The 19,879-nt window shown below is 47.1% G+C and overlaps 1 protein-coding gene across 6 annotated transcripts in view; it reads left to right on the forward strand.

The window, feature by feature from the left end:
• The window catches only part of LOC122396356 (probable JmjC domain-containing histone demethylation protein 2C), a 220,163-nt gene that overhangs the window by 77,233 nt on the left and 123,051 nt on the right, over positions 1 to 19,879 (forward strand). For 4 of the 6 annotated variants that reach the window (XM_043394668.1, XM_043394671.1, XM_043394669.1 and 1 more), the window contains exon 8: positions 9,417 to 9,472. The exons of the other annotated variants lie outside the window; for them this stretch is intronic. In XM_043394668.1, the coding sequence (XP_043250603.1) occupies positions 9,417 to 9,472 (56 nt within the window). The remainder of the gene's footprint in view (positions 1 to 9,416; positions 9,473 to 19,879) is intronic. 6 annotated transcript variants of the gene reach the window in all.

Raw genomic sequence — 19,879 nt, forward strand, 5'->3', positions numbered from 1 at the left:
CGAACAGACCCTCCGAACTCGCCACCAAGCTTCTTACCCTCTAACCGCGATACATCTTTCATGTATCTACTATCAAACGCACGTTCATAAATGCCGATTTGTTGGCCCCTCGCCGACGCGCTAACGACGATAAACAATATTAGGATTTAATACGAAACTGGATTACGAGACTTGTCCTCAGTTTCTTCCGCTATAAATACAGAAATGTACCGAGACGACTAACTTTGTAAAGAGTTTGACCGAGTTTGACAGAGTTCCGCGCGAATCGTGTTCGAGGTGCTCGATGTTTGACCGCGTTGCTCAAGGAGTTTGACTAGGACCGAGGTTCCGTGAGTTAACCATGACTTAAGCGGAAGTGAGTACGCAACGGGGATGTTAATTTCAAACTCGACGAAGAATATGAATTTTTCGTTCGATGAAATTTAACATTGCACGAAAACTGGCCCAATGGCTGTACGAGGAATATCGAAATAGTAAATTGAGGAAAAATAACCGAAGAAGCAAGATAACATCGGGATTCAGGGTATCGAATATCAAGACAGAAATAAAAGTGTTTGCCGATTCTTGTCGTTCGTGGTGAAACGGCGAAAAACGATCGCACGGTTAAATAATAGCTGAAACTTGGCATTGTTCGGGAGAGAAACTGAAACGTAGCCTCTTTTCTAACGCGACTCTTTCCGATGCTTGCTGCTTTATTGCTCGCGTCGACGAGAGGCCACCGTTAATTAAGTTCTTTTTTTTTATTTTTTTCATTTTTCTATTTTTATTTCGCCACTCGCGTCTTCGTTTCGCGATTCAGTTTCCGCGGAAAACCAGTTTCATTTCCGGCTGTCCATCGAAATTCCGCCACCGATGCACGGAGAAAAAATATCTCTCGTTTATCCTTCCGCGTGTGCGGTTTAGACGATGGTCGAACGAAAATTGCATTCTCGCGAGAATCGAGCGAACCATCAACGAACAAACAGACAGAGTTGAAAAAAGAAAGCGCGAAAAAAATATTTGATCGTAAATGGAAGCTGGGTTCCGTTGGAATCACAGATTTGTATCGATTCCGGGTTTAAAACGTTGTCCGGCCGCAAAAGCCAGACGAAAAAAAAGAAATACTTGATCTCGAAACGGATGTAACGAATTCTTTCCATCTTTTTTTGCGCGTGGCGGACTGCTATTAAAATTGTAAACTAAACGACGCGGTTCGTTCGTTTGTCTTAACCAAGTATTTGGCGTTGGAGCTAAGATGGCTGCAGAAATAACAGGAAATCCTGCTGGTACAAACGACGCATAATTAATTCGACGTTCTCGCGATAATTTAACGCTCGTTGCATTATTCCGTGTCTCGTCTCACGCTCCGAACTTCTCTATTCTTCCCTTTCCTCTAAGATTTATTTCGAGAATAATTTTTCGTACGTACAGTTTAGCCAACTGACGATTCCTCTCTGAATCTTCAAACACGATCCGTTCCCGATAAGATACGTCAAATTCCAAGTGTCTAATTTCCGCCCAAGATAAACTAAATGGGCATAAAGTATTATTTCAACGACGTTTTACAACCTTCACCCTGCCCACATTCGTCGCAGAAGCCGCACAAACCCGTCTAGCCCAGTCAGCGAGTTCAAGAGCGAGAAGGATAGAAAGCAACCGCAAGACAGAATTCCATCGTGTGGGATGGTTCTTCGTGCTCACCGATCCACCCACACTTTGGCGCGCACACGGAGTGTCTGTCGTTCCTCGGCTCGGGATAGGAAAGCTTGCACGGGACACAGAAGAGGCTGTCCTAATTGCCGAGATCGGCGTGAGTCAGCCTATTGTTGGAGATTGTACCTCGTGCAGCGATAGAGCCATAAACGAACCATCGCGGCAAAGAAGACGAATAGAGGAAGTCGAACACACTGTTTGGTGTCTGGGACGCTGAAAGCTCCACGTAAGAAATCGAGGATCGAAGGAGTTTGAAAGTCGTAAACTATGAATCACCGAGTCGTGGGTCGTAGACTGCGATCGTGCATTTATCCCGCGGAATTCGCAACCAGAGAAAGTAAGCGACTTCCTTCTACGAAAGGGAACAGAGAGCATGATCGTTCGGTTGCAAGTTAATTTCTACCGTCGAATCGAGAATCGTGAAATTTCGAATTTACGAATTTGTAAACGGAACGCCAAAAGTAGACTTGGCCTAAAAAGATTGCTTTTATCGCTGAAAATACAATCGTCGAGATAAACTGGGTATCGCGAGCGTAAAATCCGAAAGAGGGCCTCGGAATTGAAACGTGAATCGCCGTAGTATCGTGTTCGCGGGGCAAATATCCGGCATCAATGAACAAAAGTGTTACAAACGGCTCATTGTTCGTTCGGGAAGATCAAGAAGCGATTCACGATGGGTGCCAAGAAATCATTGTGCAACGAGCGTTGCCCGTACACTATTTCGCCCCGACGCGCCGAGTTAAATATGCATTTATCGCGCCGCCCGTTGGGAAGAATAAATAATTCCTTCGGCGCAACAATACGAATTGTTCCATTGTGTGTAATTTCATTTATAAATTACGAGCGCCGCTTCGAATTTTTCTCTTCTTTCCGCGTGCCGGCAGCCAGAGCGGACCGAAGTGTACAAAGCGAACAAATTAATTAACTAATAACAGGACTGCGAGCATTGTTAGGAAACGAGAGAGAGAGTATTTTTGCACCGCGTTTAAAATTAAAACATTGTAATTTACGAAGGAATTGTATCGCCGGTATTAATTGGCTGCTCTCCGAATAATTTTTCTTGGAAACAAAGACCGGCGAAGAAAAAGGTTTCGCTTCGCGCGTTCCTGTTACTTTGTTACAAAAACGGATATTATTCCAAATCTATTTATAGAAACGCATCGCAATCTACTTCGTTCGATTCCATTTAATTCACCCCATGCCAGCATGGCGACAAATGTTGCGCTAACCAGTAAATACATTCGATGCACGAACTTCTCTATACCTTTCGAGCAAAATTTGTATAAAGGATATTTTTTGTTTGGGCACGATCCAGCCGAGGCGCAACTTTCTCGATGATACTGAGATCATCGATAAATAAAAGAACATCGAACGAAAGCGTCGTCAAATATGCAGCCATAATAAAGATTGCAAAACGAATCAGCGTTGCCATAAATGCAGGACAGCTACCTACGTCGAGCATACCATAAATACATATCTGAATCACATACGCGCCAAGTAGTAAAACACAATTACGATAAAGAGAACTAATGTCATTATGTTGGAAAAATCAATTCAATCCTGTTCCAAGTTTTGTTTTTTTCTCTGTTGGTTCGATCTACGGTCAAACTACGGTCTCGTACGTCACGGAAAAGCGTCGTTGTTCGTCCGAAAATCCGGGTGTTGAAAAATTTATTCGCTCCAATAACTTGATCCGACGATTCGTGTCTGACATCGTTTGCGAGAAACAACTATCCGAGGAGAAGCGGAGAAGGAGAGAGAGAGAGAGAGAGAGAGGTTCGCGTGTTTGGAGCAGGGCCATTAAAGGCGCCCCGTCGTATTTACGAGGAGGGATCCTCTTTAAGGCAGCCACGGGGATGGGAAAACTGGTCGATAACGCCGTCTCGAAACAACCATCCATCCCCGCTGTTCCCGGGAACCCCTGGTGCAGAGTGTAACTACCACACAGCCTTGCCACGCGTGGCTACAAAGGGACGAGAGGGGCGGTCGGGAACCGGTGGGAGAAGAAGAATGCTCCGTGTTTATCGGAGCAGGGGTTGCTCACGAGCCCGCAGACACCCCCGAACGCGCGCGACGCTCTCCGTTCTTATTTTCGTCGTTGGATCGTGCGCGCAAACATCGAACTCGTTGCTCGTAAATTGCGTTACTGGCCGCTTTCGTCGTCGTCGTCGTCGTGATAAAATTCCCGGTCGTTTGAAAGCTCGGCAGCCCGCTCTACACTTTTCAACTTTGCGTCGCATTAAAGGTCCGTGGTCGTTCAACGAGTTTCTGCCCTGGACATTCGAGACAAAATTAGTTCTTCCACGCTTGCAAAAGTTGGATTTAAATAGATTAACATCGGGACATCGAGGTCCCACGATGATACGATGGAAAATGCCAGCCAGAGAAGACTCTGGATTATTCCATGCAAAAAGACTGCCAAGTAAATTGGTACATCGTGATTCGGAGGAATCGAGGAAGCGCATAAACCTCACGCGCGGGACACAAATCAGTTTGGCCCATGTTGAATTAGTAGCTCGAGACTGGTTTAATGCACCGAGTGAATGACGACGCCTCGACTCTTGGCACACGATACAACGAATAAATTAATATAGAGATTAAATTTACACAGGTGTTGAACCAAATGACATTGTTGGGTTGCGTTTCGCTGTAACGCGTTTGTTTGCTCGTCTCTCGGCGTGTATAAATGTTACAAAAATACCAATACCGTTTCTCATTGATTTGGCAAGTTTGCTCGTGTAGTAGGATTTTGCGTTCGGTGTTTTCCTCGTTGATTAATTCTAAGCTTCCCATCGGTAATCGGAACAGGAGTTCCAGAGAGAACCTCCGTGGGCGGGAAACGGTTCGACGCGCGGAATTCGTGGCCCGATCAGAGCGAAATTACGGTGTAAACGGCGAATTATCGAAGCCGCCGTCGGTTCAGCGTCCGCGGTTGACCGCCAATCTCGCTCGGCTCCGCTCCTCGATCGAGCTCGAAATTCTGCGGCCTGGGCGACTTATTCGGCCGCAAACCGAGTTTAGATCCTCCGGGCGTGCTCTGTTCTCCCTGCCCAGTTTCTCTCGTCGCGTGTAATCGAGTTCCCTTTCGCGTTCGAGCTTCGACGGACCTCTGATTGCAAAAAGTAACTTTGCCCGATCCGTTTGCGCGATCGACCGTCCTTCCGCGACAACTCCACAGATATTTTAGATCGCTCTTCCGATAATCGAAAGTTTCTGGCTACTCGATAACTTACGATATTCATCGTCGTCGATGCAGGAGCCGAGGTAATGCTGTAGTTCCGATTAAAAGTGGAGAACTGCCCGGGCGTAATATCGTAATATCGAAGAAAGAGTGAAACGAGGCACAGGAAACGCGGGGTCAGTCGTAAAAGACGAAATTATCGCCAGCTGGATATATAGAGCCATAAAATCGAAACCGGATCCGCGTCATGGAACGCAAACAACCGAGCAGGATCAACCTGTCGCGCCACGTTGCATGTCGTCTTTCCAGTCTTATCGTTTTTCCTCCTTTCTACGACCATTTTTGTTCTTCTTTTCCCCCCTTACGCTCGGGGCGGTTGGATCGTCCGCGTTCGAGAGCCAATACACGCATAGTCGTCGAACAACCTCCAACAATTTTCACTCCATTATCGCTGACCAGGCCACTCCGTGTTTACGTGCACTTGAATTTTGTTTTTCAGATATTTTGGTCCCAAAGTTTTTCAAACATTAAAATAGTATTAAAAATTTCAAGGCTTCGATCGATGGAAGATATTAAAATTTTAATAACGTTCTATAGAGCTACAACAAGATCTATTTTCGATCCGTTCCCTCTTTAAACCTAATAAAACTTTCTAAAATTGCGATATTTTATTTTTGATCCGCCGCGGTTCCCATTTACATACAAGGTCACGTTTCGATCTCCGCCACGTCTCTCGAACGCGAAGCGGATATTCGAAGCGAGTGTTTGAAATTGGCCCCTTTCATCGTCAAAATCCCGAGATGCAAAACAGCGATATTTTCACGTTCGCTGTTACGTGGCGTTAAATAAAAGACGAGGATTCCTGCCGCGACGACAACAGCGTTATCGATAAAACGGGGCAAAGTGGCAGGGAATCTCCGTGAATACCGGTACGGCACGCTCGGCAAACATTTCAACCTATTTCTCCTTTTTCTTTTCTTCTCTTCTCGAACAAACGCAACATTCAAAGTATCTTGGATCGATCTACGTCTCCCTTTTTCGCCCCCAAAAAATTGATTGCGCGGATAAAGATACTTGAAATCATGCAAGTTCGAAAATGAAGTGGTCATCTTGGTTTGTTTTTAAGAAAAGAACTCTCATAACACTTTGTTTGAACCACATGGTATATGGAATATATACCAGGGCAGAACGAGTGCCCAAATCGAACCGAAAATAAAATAAACCCGGACGAGTAACAAAAATCCGATGACAGTCCGAGACTATTTTCCACGAAGCGTTTAAATGGGTCAAAGAAGCTGCGAGGAAATTCTCGATAGAGGGTTTGCGTTTGTTTGCACGCCACGCCGGACCAACGTGGCATTGTTCCCTTCGAGAAGAATAATTTTACGCAAGCTTACCAAGCGAAATTCGAATCGCTCGAGGCTTTCCCCTTTTCTCGCGAAACACGTTCGCCGTCTTAATGACCTTGTTATCCGCTTCCGTTCCAGTCGTTCTAATTGCACGACTCGATGCCGTAATGAATCGCGGCAAAAGTGGAGGAGGCGCGGCGATAAAAATGTATTGCGTGCGCGATCTCCTCGTTACGTTTCGACCCTTTTTTTCGTAAGCACGCTCCCGGAGGATGCGCGCAATTAACTCGCGCGACGTTCCTCCTTGTTGCCTCTGGCGAAAGGAAAATTTATAATTGACCGCGTTCGTAAGAGATCCGACGATTATTTCCCAGCTATCGAGCCCCAACAACCAAAGGACTCCGATTTTAACCTACTTTTCCGCGATGGTTGGACGATCGAAAAGAATCTGTAAAACACTAGCCATAATAACTCGATACTTTCATAGATACGAGTACTCCGACAAGCAACATACCTTGTTATATACACTCCATGAATATTAATATCTGTCATGGAAGTGTCCGTGACGCTGACGGTATAAATGAGTAGTTTATGTGCTCGAGAACACGGGTTCGAATATTGTATACCGATCGACTCTTTTTATAAATTCCATTCGTTTATAATTGCATTAGCAATGTGCATGATATCGGCAGTCACGATACGTGCATTGGAAACATAAATAGACTCTGTACCGCGAACGCACAATTAGTGTTTATTTGCTGGAGTCGCGTTTAACTTTTCACCCGCTCCCAGAGAGCACTTTCATCTTGGATACGGAATATTTCTAATTGGAATAGATCGGGAGTAACGAGGAACCTGTAGTAAACCATGCTCGAAAAGTAGGTTAAAATCGGACGACAGATGGAATATCCTACCCTTTGCGAGAACCGAGAACTATTGCCTCGGTGTTCCAATTTCCCGCGAGAAAAAAGCCAACGAAAGCCGGCGATTCAGCGTGTTCGGTCATCGTGTTCCTCGACTTCCGAATCGAGTCACGAAGATCGATTTCCAAAGCATCGAGCCCCGGGAGAGCGAGGAGAGCGTGAGAGAGCCACGGCACGATACCGCAGCTGCAACAGCGGCAGCAACCGGTTCGATAATGACGCGTTGAACGAGTAAACGAGATAGGCTCGAGAATGCTGTGTTGTCGGGGGACGAGAGGTACGACGGCGATGGGGAACGATAGCGAGAAGAAGGAAGAAGAGAGTCGAGGGAGAGCCGGCAAAAAACGGATGCACTCCGTGGACTCCGTCGACGCATATTGAGAGCCGCGACCGTTAAACCCCAAGTCGTGTGGTTGTTTCCCGTTCCTGCGAAGGAAAGAGCCAACCATCCCCCCGGCTACTCGACAATCTCTATCCTACGAGTGGTGTAAGCGCGCTTCTACTACCTCTTTCTACGGTTCCGTCCTTGCATACGCGGCCCATTTTTTGCGCCTGGCAAAAAGTGAACTGGTTCTTTTGTTGTCCGGCAGCGTATCGTGATGCGTTCGACGTACGAGGACCGACGCGAATGGGAGTCCTTTTTGTTCGAGTCCTGGCCAACACGGTGTTCTACGACCCATCGAACCGAACGTACGAGAAATTTTACCAGTTTTACATGTAGAATCGCGCAAAAAGATACCGCCCCTGGTCGACTGCATCCTCAATCGACGCGTTAAAAAATTCGAGTTACACAAGTTTCGAAATAACCTGTTGGCGCATACCGGCACGGTGCGAGTGTAAATTACAAGTGAAAACAATGGCCTGATAAGTGGTTGTCATCAAGGCCATCGCAGTCGTTTTCAGAACATTCCTTTCTACGAGCACTAAAATGTTCGCGTGCGTGTGTTTGACTGCTACTTACAACTATAAACCGGTGTAGATAGCATTGGTCGTAAATCCGTCAAGGATTCGATGTTGTTATTTCGTGAATCACTCGCTCCCGGCTCGTTTAGCGCTGTAAAAAAGCCTGTTTATTTATAGAAACGATGCGTTAAATAGGAACACGGAGTCGCTCGATCGCAAGAATTCTTTGATGTACCAGTGGTTGATTTTCCGAGGGTCGAAATCGACTCGATTCGCGTTTAAAAATAGCGGTAAACGCGGAGGAGGGGCGACAGGTGTTTAAACATCTGGAGCCCCGTGACTCGCACCGTTTACACTTTGATACTCTTACTTATCCAAGTATTCCTGGCATTCGAGTGAACGATCGGCCGAATGTACGCATCAGCGAATCCTTGACCGCTTTTTAACAATCTCTCGTTCGTCATCCGTTCTTTATATTTTATGGTAAGGTGTGTAGATTGTATCCAGGGTAATACAATATTATTCCGCGATTATAAATTTTAGTTTCATACAATGCGTCGATGATTACTACGAAACCGAGGCGCCACCGAGTCGTGTAACTAGAACGCAAGGGGAAACGGATCTCACGTTGCCACACACATTTGCAACAAACGCGACTAGAACTCATTTCCCTGTAACCGTTGACACGCGCGTCACTTTAGAACTTGCTTCGAGCTGAAATTGTACGTGACTTTTCGCTTCGTTTTACGCCACGAACGCCATACAATATTAATCGCGTGACTCGTAGACAACCTTGAACAAATTCTTCCTTGCGTAACACCCAGTGCAAATTACATCGCGATAAGAATTCCGCGTATCGATTTTCTTAATTGATTCGCTCGAAAGCGCGCGTCTCGATGTCAATTACCCAAGAAACGGAGATTAACGCGAATCGTGTCCGTGAAGGAAAGCAAGAATCAAAAAAAAGGGAAACACGATTCAAAGAACGGTTTTCCATTGTTCTCGTGAAACGCAGTTGGCGTCTTCGAATCGCCCCAAGGAAGAGAAAAAATTGCTCGGAATTTTTCGACCGACCACTTTCACTCGTAATCGCTTGGTCGATTTGGCCCGATGTCCCTTCTTGGTAAAGAAACGAGAACGCCAACCTGTATTTTGTGCTTGGAGAAGCCTGATCTCGAACCTTAATTCGAAACTGACCACACGTTTAGAACGTTCCACTGTTATAAAACACGATACGCGTTTTCTGCTGTGCGAGTAAAAGTTCTATCCCAATGTTGAGAGTCGAGTGTCTTATCGCAATTTTTAGTATACGTAAGGTTCTCTAAACTGTGTGCAAACTGCGATCCTAACGCTACGTTTTTGTTTCAGGTAAATATCCAGAGTTTTGGACGCCTGCTAAAGGCTCTACGATCGGCTCAGCGTGGGTAAGTTATACGCGTCGATATTTCTCCGTTGCTTCGAACCGTTGTTTGTTCAGTACGAGTTCGACGCTCGTCCAACCAACTTATAATCGGCCCGGTCGGAAATGGTTCGAATTTTCCGCCAATTGATCGGTTTCTATTCCACTATCTGACAAATTTATCGACATCGCGCACAACCGCGTCGCAATTTTCAATCTTATCGCCGCGACGATTCATAAAACTACTGGCAATCGCGTCCCATTACTCGTCACCGTACGTTCTCGTTTCTTCGACGAGCTCGTAAAACGTAGAAAGCACAAAATGCGTCCATCCAAAGTCCAGGCCCGATAACCCGACACTTATCGTCGATAGACACAATAAAACGGCGTTTATTTATAAAGTTAAAAGAGGCTTTATAAGGCGAAGTTCGCGACGCCAAAGTTTAAACTGTTCGAAAACCGTGGGACTAACTCTATATTCTACATGGAACGCGTTTTCGCAAACAACGTTAAATAAAAAAGTTCCAGGGGTTTTAAAGTATCGGTCAGATTTTGTGTCCTAAAGGCCTAAACTTAGTAACGAATCGTATCTTTTCCGGTCGTTTACAGGACACATTTTCGCATCGTTAAAAAAAAAAAAAGAACAATGAACAAAAGCGAACGATAAAGCGCGATAGACCGGTAAAATAATCATCGCGCGGAATATTTCGCGGGAGTAATCGCTGCTCGCGAATCAGCGTATAAACAAAAAAGAGTTGCATCACTTTTTTTCCTTGTGTTCCCTGCGGTCTTGGCAAGGTTCTGGGGTACGATGAACCTAACGTATCGCCGCGATAACCCTGCCTTTCTCCCCGTAAATAGCGCGAGTCCCAAGGGTTATCGGTACGAGCGCGAGCGTGCAACGAAATCGCTGGTTTCCGGGTAACGCGATGACCGACGATCGTCTTGGAAAAATCGCCAACGATGCTCGCGCCTCGTCCAACCAATAAAAAATTCCTTCTTCGCGATCTCGATTCTTGCTTATCGGTAAACGTTTTTCCTCTTCGCATAATCCCGGTATTATCGAGTTTATCTGTTTCCTGTCTCGTATCTCCGATACGTTGACTTTCACCTACATGATCGACCGTCGACGTCTCCCTGCCTCTTATCTGCTATTCTAATTGCAAGTTGTTCCATTTATCTTCATCCGAAGCCCCGTCGTTCGTCATTGTTTGGATCGAACTCAAACTACAAAGAACCGTACGTAACTTCTCTTGCTTTTACGGGATACTCTGGCTCCTTCCCAGACGGATTAACGAGAAGCTTCGAAGAAATATGGATGCACTCTTCCCGATCCAAGTTGAATTATCGGTGGACGAACAAACCCGCAAGAATTCCCCGATTCCAGGAATCGTGGATGGCAAAAGACAGCAATTTTAAAACTCCTACTACCGGTTTCTAACAACCCTGACTCGGACTGATTTGAAAAAACAACAACTTTTTGCATAGAACCAACGTCTTTGCTATTATTTCCTTGTCGAAGCTTGTTCGTGGGCGTTCGGAGCCGATAGCCTCGACTTCGCTAAGGCATCGTTTACATCTTGACAGCAAACTAATGGAACGAGCGTTTGAAAGAATAAAAATCGATGTGCATTAGAGAATTGAATATTTATAAGTCGGTACAATACTATGATTGTTATCAACCACGGGACTTGACTCTTTAAATGCAAAGACGTCTTTGGCGTTTGTGCTAAGAGTTGCATCGAGTATCGTTTTGTCAACAAAAAATCTGTAGCGGTCAAAGTGCTAATGTACAGTCCGAGGATTGAAATGTCGTGGCAGGGCATTTCGAACTTTTCGAAAATCGGTCCGTCTTGGTGGTACTAGTTGACGATCGATAGCCTCTTCTGGTTTCTCTGCCTCGAAAGGCAAAGTTGTCGGACCAGATTTCGCATCAGCGCGATGAGGGCAGGTCCGGGACAGGTTCCGACGTTGACGAAGCGCTCGCAAACCACGTCCCTCTTTCATCGATCGTCCTGCACCATCGGGATCCCTGTATTCCCTCGAGTAAGTCGCGAGGAGAAAAGGTCAATGCACAGGGGAGGAACCTGTTCCCCGTGACAGGTACGGAACGAAGACTTCTTTCATGGACGAGTGACGCTGAAATCGTCGAGTCCATGCGTAGAGGTCGGCAAACTGAGGGTCGGATAACAAATATTTTTGGGCTTTGTCGTCGTTGCGTACGCGACTATATGCCAACTACCCTAGCAGCAATTTCCCGATTCTGCCACGAAACTCGTTTCGAAACCATCTTAACTCGCTAATCAAGTTCATACCTATTTTTGAAGAGGTTTATTTTAAAACCCGTAAGACACTCTATCCAAATTAATTACTTCGTTACGTCCATTTTGAGAATTAATTTCTACCATTCCTAGCAATTCGATAATTAAATTTCTCTAAGTAAACTGATGAATTTAACTCCTTCGTGGAGAGCCAAATCTGGCCCGTGAATTATAATTTGTCGATTTTCGAATCTAGCGGATTGATTAGATTTAAAACGAAAATAGACAACGTCGGACAGACACGCTACACTCTGAAAAGAAAATTCTGTACGCTGAATTATCGTTAAACCTTCGTCCCTTGGGTGTTACGCAGAAAATGTCAAAGTCACCGTTCCCCGTTTAATCGGAACCACATGTTTTTGTAATTTACTGAACTATTATTATACCACGTTCTGGGAGAAGGCATGTGTGGGTCGCGGTAATGAATAGGTATCCATACGCTAATGCATGTATTCCAAGCGTCGAGCCGTGTAATTTTCATATTGCAACGATATCATCCGGCTTCGATTGAAATAGCGTTGCGAGCATTGAATATTTAATACCCGAGTAAGGTAATTCCGTCGTATGCTGACTTCCTCTTCGATTTATCGCTCTTTAAATTTAATTACAATCGACCGACGCGAACGGTCGTGGAAAAACTGGGTCTAAATATAAAGGAAACCGAGAATAGGCATGCCTCCGAATGAAAAAAGGCATCGTAATCGGAAAATTTAATTGCCAGACGCGACGAAAAAAAGCATCTGCATAGAATCGTCTAGGTATTGGTCTAGTACTGTTTTAGAAAAAGAAGGGTCTCGCTTGGCAATGGAGGCAGATGTTGCCGAAAGTGACTGTAAGAAGCACGCGAATCCGAGCAATTTTGGTAATTGTATTCAACTACCGTGTTTGGGCCGAGAGGATCCTTTCTTTGGGTCTGGTTCCGCTACAAAGAAAGCGATGTGCCATGCACGAACGTTCGCTCGCGAAAGAAGAGGCATTCACAATGCAGCCGGAAACAGGTTTCGGCCCTCTTAAATGGCTGGCACCTTGCCAGCTCCGTAATACGTCTGCGACTAATGCTTCTACTCGCCTCTCCGCCTCGTTCTTCTTCTCGCTTTTCCTCCCTTTCGTTTCTTTAACGACCGACCTATCTGGCGGGCTGTTAATCCTCGTCGCGGCTTCGCCGGTCCGCTCATAAACAGCTCGTTTTTATCGCTATCGGCTCGATGAGCCCCGACAAGCCCCGACGAGTCGACGACCTTGACGATGTCGCGACGAGTTCGTCTCTCTTTAAGACGCTTCTGCAACCTCGCGATTAACGTTCGAATACTCGGGACATAGGAATCTGGTCACGCCAGTTCCGACCTGGCTACTGTTAGGTCGTCTCACCGCCGTCTTCTCCAAACGGAAGTGAATTTTGCTCCACGATCGTTACCGTACCAACTCCGGGAGCCCCTCGACTACCATTCAAACTATTCTCTATTAATCTTTTTCAAAAGGTTATTCGAGTGCACGATACGGAACGGAAGCTAATTTGCAAACGAATCGAAAACTACCACGGGGATAAAATTTGCCCAACTCCGAATGAGAGGAATGTGTCGCGAAAGAATGGTCGCAGGGTCGGCGCGGATCGTTCTCCAGCCTGTCTACCGGCATCTCCATTAAACCGCGTGCGCGTGCATAAATGTATCACCGGCCGAGTCCATAAATTCAAATTAACGCACGGCAGAATATGCAAACGGGAGTGTCCGCCTTTGAGAGAGTCTCGAGGCGACGAGGGCTCGGTCGTTCTCGCGATCGACGCGAGATTTCACAATGGAAAAGGAAGGAATAAAGAAGGTTTGATCTCGTGCGCGCTCGCGTGCTCGCACCGGCTGTTTAACGATGTAATTCGTGGTGGCCGATAACGACCACCCTTACGCAACGCGCTGCTTCGAGTGCCGGCAATTAGGGTAATTGCATTCCGCGTAGAAGAACGTAGGCGAAGGAGGAAAACGGCCGAGCGCCGTACAACCGGAGGGGAGGAAGGGAACGCGAACCGATTTGCAAGTCAAACGCCTCCGTTCCCCTCGCCTCCGCCCCCCCTCTGTGTGCCGGTCTGCACGCCGAGCGGAAAAAAGCACGGAAAATCCGTGGAACGAGACGAGTTTTGTAACGAGCCAGGGACCTTCTGGAAAACGACTCGGCAGATTATTTCTACTTGACGTCGTTAAGGAAACGAGACTCTCCGAACTAGGTTCGCTCGTGGTTCTTTGATTCGTGGGATAGTTTGTAATTGTGGCCAAGATAATAATATCTCGGCTCCGTGGTTTCTGAAATATGACTCTGTAGATGATTCCCGAGGCTCGAGGTTCTCCGAGAAACAACGCCTTAAACGATCCAAGACCGGTTCTTTCGTTTCTGGGATCGTTTACGATGTTACTTTTTGCACGGTTGCCGATCGTAGGGGTCCCGTACCTGTACTAAGGTTCGTTGGTACACCCGGTGACACGGATTCGTCGTTTCATCGAAGGGTCAAAGTTTATTGTCTTTCTAACAAAAGTATACAAAAGATCGGCCTCTAAGGTTAAATGAATTCTATCCTCTACTCCTCGTTAGTCCTAAATGGATCTTATCCGCGACAGGAAGAGTAACGAAAATCAGAACGTTCAGGAACAACACCGGGACCGTAAACAGGGAATGTCCTCGAAATTCTTGGGATCGTAGGGCTGTTGTACGAAGGCGGCGGGTCGGAGCGAGGTTCGACAATTGTGCGATTTCGCATCCGTTCTATCCCTTCTGGGCGTCGAGTGGCGTCGGGCGGCTCGTCAAAGGACACGGAGGCTGAAGGTCGAGACGCGAGCGGGGTGGAGAAACCGGTTTTTAAATGGGCGCCGTAATTATTTCCCCTCCGCTCGAACTGGAGGAATACCGCAGGATTTCTGGCCGATGTGTAACCGCCGGCCAGGCCATTAAAGCTACGCAGAAGGATGCGCGACGTCCTTCTCCAGCTACGAACCTCCTGGAGCCATCCAGTCGGAAACTCGTTGAAACGCGAACGTTTTGATCGATGGACTTGCGTTCGATGCGAGGGCGGATGCGAGCGATACGATAACGATACAACCCTCTGACAAAACGATAGAATTTTAACACCTGTAGATCTTTGATATTTTCAAAACCTATGATTGTATCTAGACCCCTATAGAAATTCCTCTCTTGGCAATAGGAAAGATTTTTGCTTCTTCGATAATCGTTGTAGAGAGTAAAGTGGTAAGGTATATAGGATATAGTATACCTTTTGCTTCGAAGAAACAATGCAATTTTTATGCCTTTTTAATATTGTAAAATGCAAATGACATAGCAGTATCCTGCAATTTGCCGTGGATGATGATAGAGAGAAGCGTGCGGTGATTTGGACGAGGAAAACGGAATTTTTAGCATATGGTAATCTAGATGATGGTAGGAAGAATGTGGTTTATCTGGCGGAGGAAACCTTTCTTGGTAGATACGCTGGACAATGATTCCTAGGCGGTAGAATAGTAAAAACAATTTCTTTTGGCGTTCCCCTCTACGTTATCACGGATAAAAAGTGTCACCTAAACCCTACTCCGAAGAAAGCCCTCGTGAAAATGTTTGCGCGTTCGATCTGCTTTGCTTTTCGAGAATTCAACGACATCCGCCGACTTTTGTTCTTAGGATTAAAAGGCATCGAAAGGAAGGGTTCGTCGGCCATATCGGCACGCGAAAGCCTACTTTACGAGTGACTCCCAGAGCCAAGGACTCTTTCGAGTGTATGCGCGGAAGACCCTTATTCTCGATACCAACTCTGAAGAGCAAAACTTTTCAAGTAGACGGCAGACATTAGTTTGTCATTCTCCGTCCTCGTTTCGTAAATTTTCAGCAAGGTTCGACAACAACCTCGTCACGCCACTATCCGTTTTAATTAATGCACGTTTTAGAATGCAGTCGCACGCTGGTTCTCGAGCATCTCTGCTTCCTGGTCGTCGACGCGGTAACGATTGTTTCGTCAAAGAATCCGAGGGGAGGAAAAGCCCTTGGGGGGACGTGTCCTGGTCGTGTCTGGCACACACGTGCGGGAAACACAATCCGGAGCAGCTCGACCCGGCTCGAATGTCCTTCCTCGTTGAAAGGGACCGAGGGCAATAATCTTGAATATCCCCTGCGAAGTTACGGGGACGTGGAGTGCATTAAAATGCAGCAGGGACGCGTTAAGGATGCATGAGACGGTGCATGCGCTTATTATCTCTCCTCGCGTCGTATTGTCGGTTTCCACTTGTATTCTCGACTATTTCGGTTCGCGTCAATAATACTGCCCGATACGTGGACACGGATGAAGGAAGCTGGACGTTTCCGCCGTGGCGTTCCACTCGAATGTCTCCATGACACCGGAAACGCGACGTCGGAGAATCGATAAACGAGCTCGGAATACGTCTAATAATAGAATTTTTATGGAAATCTGGACAGAAACGTCGACTACTGGGGTGGAACTTAATATAGTCGAATGAAGTGCGTTATTGCCGCGTCACTATCGTCTCTTATCTTCGCTTCTTCCACCGTGCTCGAAAATTTCATTCCACGCGTATATACGTTTCTCTATTTTTTTATTCCATTTTGTTACGACGCGATGAACGCGTTAAATAAATAAATAATAGTGAGATTTAAAGCGTCAGGAAATAACGCGGCCCGTTAATTTCCCCGGTGTATATAGGCAGCCATCCGGTGGTCGGTGGACAAATTGAGAGCGTCGTGACGATTCGACCGTCACTCGGAACGATCTATGTATGTACTTCGAAATGTTGTCCCGACAGCTCTTGAACGCGGTTCATCCAAGTTCGTTCGATCGATGCGTCGGTCCTCGCCGCGAGAAATAGATAATTAATCATCGGTCGACCTCGTTTCTGTCTCGTCTCCGTCATTCCACTGTCTCCTGGCCGGCGTTTTAGCACCGATTTCCGTTCCCGTTGTCCGGGGTGTCATCGTTAATTCTGCGCGAGCAGATTTGTTGTCCGATCGTGGAATTTTCACATCTCCGTTTCGAAATACCGTCGCAAATGGAAAATGAAATTAACGCCGCTGGTAAATTCTTAACGACAACGCTTCGTCGCTGCAGGATTTTGAAAAATTACAGCCACGAAATTAATAAGTTACCTCGTTAAAAGAAAGAGCAAAAACGAAATACTCGTTACTTTGATATTTTGGGTCTGATTCATGGGGAATTGAAGTCGCTTAACCGTGGTATGGACCGTAAATGATACTTGCTGTTCGAATTGCGTCGATACCGCAAGAAACGTAAACGCGTACGGCGCGCTGACACCAGCGACTACTCATTTCGAGAACTGTTCGATACCTCGGTGCAACGTTTGGGAATCGATATGTATCGGTATTAACGAGTACGTCATTGGATTGATTCCATCGTTACCTGCCGGATAAAATCACGCGACCGCAACGCACGAGCAACGCGATGTAGAAAACACACACGTGGGAACGCGGTTTAACGCATTGCGCAGTCTTCCCACCGATATTCCGTACTGTTTCATTAAACTAGAGTCACGTTCGCGTACACGCATACGATCGCGTCATTCTTCGTCTATCGCCGTGAAATATCTCGCGTTTTCACTTATCGTTTCGATGGATCGTAACCGCGCGCGCGACGATTGCCATCGAGCGTAGAGATCGCATTGTGTCGCAGTCGTAGCATAATCGGCCCGTAAATCGACCGATAGAATCCCGCTCGCGTAACACTCTCATAGAGACATTCTGCCGCGCCTGCATCGTATTTACGATCGATCCAACGCACGCTGCTCCGGTCATTTTTCTCCTACGCCCCCTCCAGGTTCCCTGTGTCCCTCCCACCAGCGTCGATAACAACTACTATCCAGATCGCGGGCACGGATATCTGACTAAAGTCACGCGATCGTAATGCGGTGCCATTAACCCAGAATTCCTGGGGCACGAGGACGTAGGAAGAGAACCGCCCCGCCGTCTCGTTCTCTCCTTCGCTCTTTACCCTCTCCCCACTTGCAGCCCTCCGCCCCTCTTTTTCTCTCGTCGGCTGGTCGACTGCGCGCGGACCTATTTTGCCGTGGATGGAATTTCAAGACGGAACGGGAGTTAACCTTGAGGAGGTATGCCGACTCCGCTGACCGACGCGGGTCTAGAATTACCTCTCGACTCTCTCTCGGCCGATAGGGACGGACGGACGGACGGACGGACGGAGACCCGACCCGGTCCCCAGGGACGTCCGAGATCTCAGACTCTGTTTCTTCTCTCCCTCTCAGCCCTTTGTTTCGCTCGGACTGCGATTTAATCGGGGTAAATGTTTCTACGCCTTTGACACTCCACGACAAGGAGAGTCTCAAGCGTACGAAAAGCTTCTCGAACCACCAATGTTGGAAAAGTTACGCGTAAACCCATTCAAAGAGCACCGCCGACTCCTCCGAATCGTACACCTCCCCCTTTCGGGCGTTCTAAATATCCGAGTTATTTTCTTTGTCTCCGTAGACAGAGAATGTTGTAACGAGAGACGCCTTGTACGCGAGATTCCCCGTGGATAGAGCTTACGAGATTTCGCAGAATTTACACGTTGAGTGCAATTAAAGACACTCCGACAAAGAAGAAGAATGGAAAACGGCCACGGTAAGATAAGAGATACCATTTGAAAAGTTTTCCAGACGCACCGGCAGACGAGAGAAACGCAATTAAATATAACGCAATGAAAATTTCGATGATCGCGCTTCGAGATAGGATCGCTCCCATTGTTACACTTTGGACGGCCGTTATCGCAATCCGTGGAGTTTTTTTAGATGCCGCGGCTCATCTCTTATCTCCTACCATCGCGGAACGACCCACGCCAGCAACGTTCCCCTTCGCTCTATTTTGACACGGTTACCCTTTATGCTCAGGCCCTGACACGGCAAACCTAATCCCCCTCGGCCCGCTACCGCGAAGATTAGATCTCGTGCTCGCGCAACCTTGAAGAGCGTAATGGCGGCAACGACGAGGAGAAAATTCGAGGAAGCTTTCCTGCGGAACAAACTCAACGGGGCAGATCCCGAGTCTCGGACGCCAGGATATTCGTACAAAACGGAACAATTTTTCTATTTATAGAAATCTGATATATTAACCGACACAACTATCGAGAACGGATAGCCGTGCCTTTAATGCCAGAGATTATGCCAGTGCACGAAGCCTGGAGGGATACGGTAGAAACGGTTGAAAAAGAAATTACACGATCGGGACCACCTAGTGTCCTCGTGTGTGGAGTTATCCGACGCCGACGCCGACGCTGACGCCTTGTTTTCCTGACAACGCGTGCACGGTAATCCAACATCGCGATGTTCCGGCGATAACGTTCTATAGGGGGCATCGCTCGTTTAAATCTCCAATTCCGTTGCAGTTGCACCGAGAACGAACACTTTTTCCATGGACCGAGCGTGTACGTGAGAACGTTTTCTGGTCGGCGGTGAAAATAACAGAGGGAGAACAAGGTCGATTCGGGCCACGGTCGTTAAAGCTCCCCGTGGACGAACACGGCTGACCGGATCGAGCACCGTGTGTGCCTTCCTCTGGGATCTCGGGATCTTTCTCGGTGGTTCGCAACCCACTCGCAGAATCACGATCGATCGGATCGTGGGCGGTCCGGGTCCGAGGGAGCAAGAAAGAAACCGAGGGGGAACCAGCCCGCGGTCAGATTCGCCGAAAACGGGTCTGGCTGGCTACGGCAACCGTAAAAAAAACCGGTTCTACGCGCGGCTTGAAACACGAGGACGCTCCTCGCGAGCGGTCCGTGCGGCTCGGTCGTGTACCTGCCGAAGAAGAAAAAAAAAAACGTGCGGAACAAACGCATCCGTGATGTCGAGTCACGAAGTCCCGGGGGGAAAAAATTGGCTGGGTTCTTCGTGTACCGTACCGGCCATTACAAGTCGTTAACGCGAACGATGGAGATGCTGTCGAGGCTTCGGCGCAGCCTTTTTTTCTTTCCTTCTCGCTGTTACGGCAACAGTACCGAACGTTTCACGAAAACGAGGTTAATTCCCTGGTTGCATAATACGCACAAGTAGTGACCGGTATAATTTTTTCCTCTCTCTTTTCCTTGTCCTTTCTCGTATGAAATTTTTGTTGTTGGTCGAGAG

The sequence above is a fragment of the Colletes gigas genome, unplaced genomic scaffold, assembly GCF_013123115.1.
Source record: "Colletes gigas isolate AHSC1104 unplaced genomic scaffold, ASM1312311v1 Colletes_gigas_Sc00007, whole genome shotgun sequence".
Lineage (NCBI taxonomy): Eukaryota > Metazoa > Arthropoda > Insecta > Hymenoptera > Colletidae > Colletes > Colletes gigas.